The 11,695-nt window shown below is 28.6% G+C and overlaps 1 protein-coding gene across 1 annotated transcript; it reads right to left on the bottom strand.

The window, feature by feature from the left end:
- Window positions 1-2,336: 2,336 nt before the first annotated feature.
- LOC145618296 (MADS-box protein CMB1-like) lies at window positions 2,337-11,353 on the bottom strand. The gene is made up of 8 exons (XM_081673105.1): window positions 10,995-11,353; window positions 5,482-5,560; window positions 5,275-5,336; window positions 4,318-4,417; window positions 4,127-4,168; window positions 3,456-3,497; window positions 3,019-3,155; window positions 2,337-2,902 (listed from the first exon to the last, which is right to left on the bottom strand). Exons 1-8 carry the CDS (start codon window positions 11,177-11,179, stop codon window positions 2,809-2,811), a joined length of 741 nt encoding a protein of 246 aa, XP_081529231.1. The 5' UTR covers window positions 11,180-11,353; the 3' UTR covers window positions 2,337-2,808.
- Between the last annotated feature and the right edge of the window lie 342 nt (window positions 11,354-11,695).

Below are 11,695 nucleotides of genomic sequence, written 5' to 3' on the forward strand. Positions count from 1 at the left end.
ATAGTAAAATTGAGCGACCATATATAGCCTAAACTTTATTATACTTATAATTATCTAAAGTATATATTCATTTTGTTTCTCTTTCATGTGCCCTGTTATGATGTGTACATTAATCAATGCATATTTTTAAATATTAATGTTCTTAATTTTACTAAATTAATCTGAACTGAAATTATATATATATATTTACTGATTTTTTGTTATATTTCTTCTTCAAAGTTACTGATTTTTACTGAAATGAAATTATTTTTACCGAGCTGAACTTATTTTTGCTGAACTGAAATTATTTTTACTGAACAAAAATTATTTTTACTGAATATTATTTTCTTAAAATGAAGTGAGCAAGTCCTTAGTAAGATTTATAAGATTTTGATGTTCTTAAAACAATAATTGAGATAAATCAAATAACACTCCCAAATGATTATGTTTGTTCTTATATATTGGGATTGATTTAGAAATTCTACTATTTCCTCAAACTTTGAATGCTTAATTGCAAGATTCAAATTAAGTAATAAATTTATTGTTTGAAATGAACTTTTTTGAACGGAATAATTTGCCTAAACTAATCTAGAATTATATCTTAGATTAATTAGAGTATATCTTAATTTTCTTGAAAGTTTTTATAATAATTATTCCATACAAAACATTAGACTATTGTCAATTACAGGGTAATAATCTTTGTTTTTATTTACATAAGCTATATCCTTTGGACTTTTACAATTGATAAAAGCAAAACTTTAGTTATTATTAATAATTCATAACGTTTTCTTTGTGGTTGGCCACATCATATGTCCAGAGCTATTTATTTAGGGGTTATTCGGTCGGTCAAGAGGTACTTATTTAAGGGTTACTTGGTCGATTAGGGGTTACTTATTCAGTAAAGAGTTACACAGTCCGTTAAGGATTACCCTAAATAAGTAAACCCGGCAAAACAGTGTGGCCAGCCATATATGAAAATTTGTGTTAGTTATCTATTTGTAGAATTTGTTGAAGTATCGCGTGTCTAAACATATGAGTTTTTATAAGCTAGGCTAAGAAGCTACGTACTCCTCCAACTTGTTGTCTCATGGTTATCAGGTTATGAACAATCAACTAGCTAACTTGGTTGTCTTAAAAGATGGCACTAAGTACTTGATATCAAATCTCGTCTACATTGATTGTCCTTATAGTCTTGTAGGTCTCTCTACATTTTAAAAAAATGATCTAGGGATAGTTACTCCCTTGAAATGGATTCTTTTTTTTTTTTTGATAACTTGTGTGGTCCAAACCCGTCTATGACTGTATCTAACAAAAAAGATAGAAGAAGGGTTGTATTGAAAAATGAAAATGTACATTAAGATTAAACTACATTTTACACTGAAGAGGAAGCGATTGTTTCCATATATAGTTTGTACAAGCAGTAATTTTGGTCATGTACAATTGTACAGTAGTAGAGTACACACTATATTTTTAATTGTATCTCAACACATGCATCATTTTGACTTTTATACTACTTCATACATGCGATAAACTTGAGCTTGGTATTCATGAGCCAAAGCACACATTAAAGGATGTAGTATATAGACATCATAATTCATACCCTGAGAGAGTGAGAGCTAAGATTAGTAAAAGTATCATTGGGGGTCACATCGTACCTTGTCTCTTAAGGACACTACGAGTCAATGAAAAATGCCCACACATGGTATTTTATCGTTAAGATAGAATATGATGTTACTTCCAATAATTCAAGTTATATATTTCAGTCAAATTAAATTTTGAAAAGCATATTATATTATTATGATATTTACTTCCAATAATTTGATTTTAAGTTGGTGTTGAATTTTGAAATTATTTGCTACCTTTGATTTTCTATTAATCCTTGCCCTTTTGAGCTTGACATATCGAAGAATCTTTCTTTGATTGTAATTCCAATACTAATTGATGATTAGAGTTTCAATTTTAATTATAATAATATTAGGTCTTGTATTTAATAAAATGAAGAATAAGATGATTTATGTGAGATTATCATCATTCTCCTCAAGACATTTTTATTTTATTTTATTTTTTTAATAATTCGTGCAACTCACCTTTTTGGCAAACTAGGTAAATGGGGTTAAGCAATAACATGTAAACTGTAACAACTTATCACTTTCGTCTTATCAGTGGAAATTTTTGTCAACTAGTTTGTCCGATCCATAATTACTTGGTCTAATATTTCCCTTAAAGTGTGTGCTAAAAGGGTGTGTTGCAGCTTGCAAGTCAATAAAAACGGAAGAAAATATATCATGGTATTAAGAGAAGACTACCCTGACGTGATCTTAATGTAATTATCACATATATAGGTCTAATTTAAAAGCATATTTTGACCTGATTTCAATGGTGTATAAATTCCATAAAACTTCTAACATACACAAGGTTTAAATCCTATTTATTTAATTTACTATAAAAAAATTTATTGATGTCCAAGCTAAAAAAAAAAAATAATTCAATTTTACAAGATCAAACATACTAATTACTAATAATTAAAAAAATTAATTTAAAACTAAAAGAGGCTAAAAAGCTAGCTAGCCACTTGATGAGCTTAATTTATTCAGTTGTAATGTATCAATAATGTTCAATTTTCAAATCTTCTTCCATTGTAATATAATGGGTCATAAAGTAGTAAAATTCATCCATTAAATTACATTCTTTTTAGTAAATGAAATATGTCCCCTTTTCAATTGCTTTATTCAGACTATAATAAACATACATTATTATTACATACAAAGTCCATTATAGTTAGATTAATCATCAAGAAGTAAACTTATACTTAAAAACAGTTCATGTAAATCAAAGCAACCATGCTGGTGTAAAGCCATTATTATTGTCATTATGAGTTGAGGTTGTCGCGTTGTTCAAGTGATCCTGCGTCCCAACATTATAACTGCGCAAAAGCCGAAAGGAGATGAATTTAATTAGCTACTCATTTAAGGGCTAATGATCAATCAATCTATTGAATCAATGGAGATGAATAGAAGACAAGAGTGTTAGAATTTTTACCCGTTTGGCGGCGAGTTATTGTTGCATGGCAATGGCTCAAAGAAATCCTCATTAGATTGGCGAGCATAAGGTGTAGGATTATTTTGTGCCGCCTCAACATCCCATTGTTGCCTCAATGTTGCACAAGATTCTTCCAACTGTAAGAAAATCATAGCATGTAGAATTATGTTCCTTAACTATGTTACTCTATATTCATATTATCATATACATCTAATACTATATGCTTAATTACATAGTTAGTTCTAGCTTTCTCAACAACAACAAAAAAAAGGTTAGTTCTAGCAATGTTGTTTAGTAGCAATAGACCAATAGTACTAGTAGTAATAAACTAATAATAATAATATAACCTAAGATTAAAAAAATAAAAAATAAAAAATAAAAAAACACTAAATCATGCAAACTTTGTATGTATTGTAGCTTAATTAGTATAAATGTACCTTTGCCTTCAAAGCTCTATTGGACTCTAGCAACATCTCCTCCTGTATCCAGAATCATTCAATGCATAAAAACAATATTTAATTAAACTGTATTCTGATCATTATTCATTATCTCTAAACATATACATTATGGAGTACTTAATTAGAATTGAACACTTTATTAACTTAAACAATATTGATTTTCTAATTGATCAGCATATACATGTAAAGAAATAAATTGGTGGTTGTGTTTATTTAGGATTGAAGAGAACGAGTATATATAGGTTAGAGAATGTACAATATTGGTTTGGAATGAAGATAAGATGGTATTACTTAATTTTATGTATGTGTACAATATATTTTCTAAAAATTTTATACACACCTTTTATCATACCTTAATGTACAATTAACATGGGACGAAGTACCGGTATGTTTTGGTCCAAAATATAATCTAGTTATTATATATTTAAATGTACTGTCATTATTGTTGAATTTCCCCATTGATGTATTGTATTTACATACTACTACAAATACACAATATTGATGTGACACTTGTATATATACCAGCTACTCAGGTAGCTAAACTAGAACAACACAATTATGTAAAAATTAAAATAATAAATTAAGACATAATGCTGAAAGTGTACTTAGCTAGCTTAGACAACAATGCAATAATAAATTAAGCATTTTACCTTTCTTTGAAGGTCTGCTAGTTGATCAAGCATATGTTGTGTCTGCAAATTATGAACAAATAGGGCAATATATATAAATATATTGAATTTGATCTTAATTTGTTGGAGTATGTAGAATTTCTAGAATACAATTAATAATTGTTTTACATAGTATTGCATGATTTTGGAAGTAGGAAATATGAATATGTTACCTTAATTGATCTGATTTGCCTTAAGGACTTGTCTAGTTGATGCTCAAGCTGCTCCAACTCCTTGGTACTCAACTCTGCCAAATCCTCCCCTAGAAGATTCCTGCAAAATTAACACATTATTTAGAATAAATCATTCAACTAATAGAGCATCGCGCAAAAACATTAATTTTTTCACACATTGCATCATATTAGGTGCTTCTATACATAAGATAGTGTCATTTATACTCAAATTCTAGAATTAATTATGAGCAATTTAGCATACATAATTTTTCATACATTACATTATATTATATTAGGTGCTTCTACAAGTAACAAAAACAATGGCAAGATAGTGTAGCATCATCCTAACTACTTTATTTATACATATATGGACATATATATACAAGTAATATGCTTGTCCATCAATAGCACATCATATATTTAATGTGAAATAGATTAAAATTATTCAAAATGAGTTTCATATTTTAATTAAAAATAACAATAAAAGCTTTATTCAGTTTCATGACTTCCATCACTAATTAATGCAAAATATTATATGCCCTACATATTACCAATTTACATGTACATTAAAACACATTTATGTACTTTCCTCATTTTCTTATACTCAATAGATGAAACACTTTTAAATTGACATAATTCACACATTGCACATTGTTTATAATTTTAATTTGATCATAAATAAAAACACAAATATATGGGGTCTTGTTAAATTTATCTCAATTTTCACTTCTCAAATATCAATTATTTATGTTGTTTTTGTTCCATATTGTTAATCAAAGATGTGCATTAGTACGCATGTTATGCTATGTAATTAACTTACCCTAGCTTATTAGCCCCCAAAAATCATATGATCAATAATTATTTGCTCATAACACTATAAACACCATTTTATAGATATTTCAAAGATTATGCAACGTAACCCCTATACAATGCACTCTATAAATATGTAGCATTCACCTTTGATTTCGTTGTAGAACATCAACTTTGGCTTTCAACTTTAGATATTCTTGGTAGCTATTCTGCTTGGGAACGTAGAGAGCGTAAATCAGTTGAATGTCTAATGAATGTAGTAATTGCATTTTCGATATTGTATCACAAACACAATACAATGCAAACGATTTCAATACAACAACAAGAACAAAGAAGAGAAGAGTATAAATTTACCTCATTCTCCTTTGAAGGCTGACCTGTTTCAAGTGAACCATAGCTACACCTTTGATACCTCTCCAAGGTTTTTGCCATACTATATATTGACATTCATAAAATCATAAGCAAACAAATTATTCACATTAGTAACGTTTTATGTAGCTAAAACATGTCAAATATATTATATACACAAGATTACTTAAATAACAACCTGCTAAGCTAGTGTAAATTATGATGAGTTAATTTTTTTAAAAAATTTAAAACATGAGCTAATAATTAGTTTTATATTTTGTAAAAAGAGGTCAAAGTGTAGTATTTAAATGTTACATAAAGTCAAATTGACAAATAAAAAAAATTAAAAAAAAAATAAAAACCCCTACTCATACTACTATATGAGTTTATACATTATGTGCTAAAAGCCTTAAATCATCGATCAGATAACTTAGAAAGTGCATATTGGATAAATAATCTGTAATTACTTTGTGTGTCAATAATTTTTTATGGTTAATGTAATAAATTTTACTTCCTCTTATTTTCATTGTTTCATTTTTCAATTTTGACACTATACATAATACACAGGCCCGGTTATTGGGCTGTGCAAACAGCCCAACAGCACAGGGCCCCCAAATTAATAGGGCCCCAAAACAGCAAACAAATATATACTAATAAGGTTCACAATCATAGCAACAAGTTAGTTCTGCTGCAGTGGTTATATGGCATTGCAAGGGTTTCATGATACCCCACGCGTGATCAAATCTTGTGGGAAACATTTTTTTTTTTTTTTTTTTTTTGTTTTTTTGATGTTCCTTATTTTATTATTACTAAGTATTTGTTTAACCATTTCTCATTATTGTATGCATATCTTTGTTATACTTGTATATTTTTTTCCCTTTGATACATGATACAACAAATCAAAATTCATCCTCTAATTTTTCCTCCCACGGATTAACTACATCTCTTTCATTATACTTCCTCCGTATCAAAATAAACGCAACGATTTGACATTTTTTCTCTCTACTTTATGTCAAATCGTTGCGTTTATATTGATACGGAGGAAGTATATTAATTCACAAATTGTGGGTTACGTTACTTATGTACAATTTTAACTTAAAATAAAAAAATCATATATGCATTTTATCTCATTGTAATATTTAGGGCCTAAATTTTTAAAATTAGCACAAGTCAAGTGACATAATTGAGGGCCCAATTTTTAAGATTTGAACAGGGCCCCAAAATCAAACGGGACGGCCCTGATAATACAACCACTACACATTGAACATATACTACATACAAAGTATAATATAGACGCAATTATGTTGGATCTATCTCATTGGATTTGTCTTTATATATATTCATAATATATAATTAGTAAATATACAAAGTCAAAATGACACAACTAAAAAACCGACGAAATTAGGTTGTTGGTCGTGGGCCATAAAATTAATGTATGTGATATAAAAAAATTGAAACACATAATGGTGACTAAAATGAAATAAATTCACACAAAAGTAAAAAGAAAATACCCAAAACAAAACACATATCAGTCTTGTCATAGTTAGTTTGTGGATGTGAAAAATAAAGGAGATTATAACCCTTGATGAAAATACAAATATTTGATTGGTTCATGAGAATCAAATAAAGTCACTACTCACTAGCTACTATGTGTCAAAATGTTGTTTGAACTTATTAATTAAAATGAAAAAGAGTGACAGAAGAAAAGAAGAAAAAAAAAGGCAAAGGTAGATAAGCAATTAGTTTTTTAGATTAGACATTTACACAACATTTGTCGACCATAAAGAAGAGAAAGTCTAGATTACGTTATCCGTAAGTCTTGGTTACTTTAACATAACGTTTTAAGATATTAATGAGGAAAAAAAAAAAAAAAAACAAAAAAAACAAAACTTTAACATGGTCTTGCTAGGGTTGTGTATGGGTTAGTTTGATATCCAATAAAATTTTATGTAAACATAATCAATTTTAAATTGGACAACCTATTATATAGCGTAATCGAAACCTGACTAATTGAATTTTTTTTTTATTATACCTCTGTTTTGAGCATCTATAACTTAAGCTATATAGAGTATATAGCGTAATCGAAACCTGACTAATTGAATTTTTTATTATACCTCTGTTTAGAGCATCTATAACTTAAGCTATATAGAGTATTTTGTATAGATGTTTAATTTATTGCTGTTTAATACAAATTAAAACTTAAATAATAAGAAAATGAGCTTTTAAAAGAGATAACAAGAAAAAGCTATAATTTCATGTTTGACTTTAATACTTGATCAATTATATTATCAATGGTTGTATTGTCAGCGTTCAATGAAAATAGATCACTGATATTATCTTACTTAAATCCTAAATCGAATTCAAATTCGACCTTCTAAAACATTAAAAATGTATTAGATACCTTATAATTTGGGAATATGTTAATGCACGTGAAAGTTAAAATAATATTGTATCATACAAGACTTTTTCAGTCCATGACATAATCTAATTAAACTATTTGTTTATGTCAAATTGGGAAAACCAATTAGATGATGTGGACTTGTGATCACTAATGATCCAAACCCATATCAAGAGGTACAAGTGAAAGGCAACTATGCCTAGCTAAACTTATTGTCGGCTATATAAGCTCTATTGTACTTCATTTATTTCTAAATGTTTCTTGTCTAGCTTCCAATCCTTACTTCAATCAATTTCTCTTTACTTTTAGCTTTTCTTTGACAATTTTCTCCAACATAATTTGTTGATGTCACCCCACTAATTTTAAAGACAAGTCTTACATCCATTATTAAAGTATAAAGTGTTCTATGAGAAGACAAATTTTGTTACTAAATGATACGAGTATGAGTTTTACAAAATCTAAAATTAAAGTCTTTCGCACCATTCAATCAACTTAGACCTATTTACTTCATACATAATATAATATTAGTATAACACAAAAAAAATGATGAATTTATGTCCTATGACCTTGTTTTTATGATCATTATTACACTATGTAGCTCATTGATATTTTTAATTGAAGGATCAAATTATTTAAAAATAAATAAAATGTTGTTCTTTAGAAAAGTTGGAGATGTTTTTGACGGGGTACACTAGGAAGTAGGAATGTAATGATTTATTGCTAGAATAAAACAAACAAACAGAATGGAGAGGTAAGGCCTTATCATTGGTATCCTAGTACGAGAACAAGCTTTATCAGATACCTTTTCTTGTTATTTCTTGTCAATGATTCTTAGCGTGCATAGAAAATTTTATACACTAATACAAAGAAAGAAGGTTTAGAATATATTTTGCTTAAATCAATGGAGATTAACCAATAACACTACAAGATATAACTAGTTTTGCTAATTGCTACAATAATTAATGTCATGTTTTTAAGTGTAAGGTGTAACACCTTAAAATCGACTGTGCCATGTCTAGCTACTAGCTAGAAATGTTGGAATATATTTTGCTTAAATCAATGGAGAATAATCAATATTGTAACACTGCAAGATACAACTAGTTTAGCTACTGTAAATTAACGTCGTTTCTTTTAAGTGTAACACATCTTAAGATCAATTGTACCATGTCTAACTAGTAGCACCAAAAATATATAGTTATAAAATAATTAAGAGTACTAATCCTATATTATGTCTAATAAAGAGGAACAAAACAAAATCACTTTTTTGTACTGAAGTTCTCAAACCATGGAGGAATATGCATGTGTGTTGTACTCAGTACTCCTATGCTTCTTGCATTAGCATAATATAGCTCATAAAGGACAGAAGAGAAGGAGCTTAGAGGGGTAATCTCGACCATTATATTGATTATTAATAGAGGACTAAGGGTTGTTTTCTTTAGCTTATTTTCAGTTTAGTTTAGTTCAGTTCAGTTCACTTCAATTCTTAATTTCCTTCTCTCATAGAATATTTAATTCAGTACAGTTTAGTTCAGTTCAACTCAGTTCAGTCAATCAGAACATGTCCTAAAATTTCATTATTTAGAAAACATAATAAATAATATTTTATTGGAGAAAGGAGGTCAAATGGTAACTCTATGAAAATAAGATGCCAAGAACGAACAAAAAAAAAAAAAAAAAAAAAAACCCAAAGTTGAGAAAAATAAGAAGTTACTTTTAAAAAATCCAAATGCTTACCATTGAGAGAATGACACCTCTAGAAATGATTGGAAATAGAAATGTCAAATCGGCCCATCAGCTCAATTTCGGTTCGAGTAAATTACATACATTAGGAATTTGTAGAGCCGTAGAGGTCAGTTTCCGGTCTTCTTTTGGGTCCAACAACAAAATTTTCAAAAGAAAATCTCCAAATAAAATTTGAGCTTCAAGTTAAATAATTGTGTTTAAGGCCTTATATTCTCAATTCTCATGCCACTTCTAATCAAACTATCAAGTCACCAATAAAGTTTGCTAGGTCTAATAGAACCTTCCCTTCAAAACAAGGGTACTTATTCATTGTACGTACATATAATTTATAGATTATTAGCAATGGTAATCCCAAAAAAGACATGATTAGTAATGCTAATCACAAACATAAGACATTTGATATAAGGTTCACCTTTTATTCCCCTATTTTTCTAGAAACTTCCCACAAATAATTTAGGCACATAATTAACATTCTAGAGGTTGATGAAGAAACTCTTCCTCAAGGTTTGGTTCGTTCTACACCTCTTTGTTTTTTACATTATGTTGAAAATCCTAGGAATTTATTACATCTAATAATTATTCACGCAAAAATTAAATTTCAAATTAGCAAATTATTTCATGATTTAATTACATAATCATGAGAAATTATGACAAACAAACGATTAGCTACCAATCATACTAGTTATTCCAATAAGGACAAAGTACTTTGGAGTAGAAATTAAAACATGATTAAGGATTTTCTTATATATATGATTAGAGTATGATTAACGTACATTTAAAAAAGGATTAAAGCACGACTAATTCTATCTGCTGAATTTTGACTAATCTTTCAAGTTTTACACCTCTAATTTATAAGACAAAGTCATCTAAGCCGTATACAACAAATTAATTAAGAAAATTTTACACATAAACGAACTATTTAGTCCAAATAGATCATCAAGAATGAAGTTAATTTCTACATAAACTCTTAGTTTTATTGATTAAGACGGATTTTATGGCTATTTTTTCCTTTTAGATCTAGCAATGAAAGTTATTTTACATGATCTAGTCACTAAGCATGATAAGACAAGTTACTAATCTACTTAATTAAAGGCAATAAATCCACAAAAAATAAATAAAAGGAATGGACAAAATTAAAACCAAATTTTCGTGAATAAACTAACTAACAAATTACAACATGAAATAAAAAATGATCAAAAGCAACCCCGAATAACTTTAATCCCTTTATTCGGCTTTAGTTATTGCATCACCCTATCGATAAACAAAACTAATTCCGAACAGAGTGAGTATAAGTTTAATTATTACTCGATGGTATTAATTCAAGCTTTTATGCATCCAAATTGCGATTAAAAAAAGAGAAAGAGTAATTAAAAATTACCTGGAACTACTGCAGAATTCATAGAGTTTACCGCGGTTAGAGAAGATGATAAGAGCAACTTCAGCATCACAAAGAACAGAAAGTTCATAAGCCTTCTTAAGCAAACCATTTCTTCTCTTTGCAAAAGTTACTTGCCTATTTATTTTGTTCTCAATTCTCTTCAATTCTACTCTCCCTCTTCCCATTATTTTATATTATATGATATATATTACACACTTATAAAATATTATAAATATATGCTCAAAAAAAGGAAAAATAATATTAGAAGTCTAGCTATTAAATTTATGAGAGAATACTAAATATAGAACTGGGTTTTTCTATAGCTTTTGCCTCTCTAAAATACTTCTCAAAAACTAGGATTTTTCTTTTTCTTTTTTTTTTTTTTTTTTTTGGGGGGGGGGGGGGGGGGTTAACCTGTGGAGTAGGTAACACAGCCTAGAGAGAGAAAGAAATAAAGATGATAATAAGTGAAGGTGAGAGAAAATTGAAACCCTTCAAATATAGAAAGTTGGCTACTTTTCTTAGCTCTTCTTCAAGGACAAATTGAGAGGTGAATGAATAAGAAGGTGGGCTAGATGTGTGAATATGATAGATGTATGATGTACTGTATTTTATTGGGTAGAACTAGAATTAGATACTAGTCTAATCTTTTCCTTTCATGGGTAGGGGAATTTTAGTCGTTACTATCTAGCCGTGTTAGC

Source organism: Chenopodium album, chromosome 1 (assembly GCF_948465745.1).
Source record: "Chenopodium album chromosome 1, dcCheAlbu1.1, whole genome shotgun sequence".
In the NCBI taxonomy this organism is placed as follows: Eukaryota; Viridiplantae; Streptophyta; class Magnoliopsida; order Caryophyllales; family Amaranthaceae; genus Chenopodium; species Chenopodium album.

What these genes read in the sequence shown, in the direction of transcription:
- LOC145618296 (XM_081673105.1), bottom strand. Translation starts at nt 11,179, where the DNA reads ATGGGAAGAGGGAGAGTAGAATTGAAGAGAATTGAGAACAAAATAAAT. An exon ending in GTTCTACAACGAAATCAAAG is followed by an intron (nt 4,418 to 5,274) that starts GTGAATGCTACA and finishes TTAATTTTGCAG; the next exon opens with GAATCTTCTAGGGGAGGATT. An exon ending in ATAGAGCTTTGAAGGCAAAG is followed by an intron (nt 3,156 to 3,455) that starts GTACATTTATAC and finishes ATTTTCTTACAG; the next exon opens with TTGGAAGAATCTTGTGCAAC.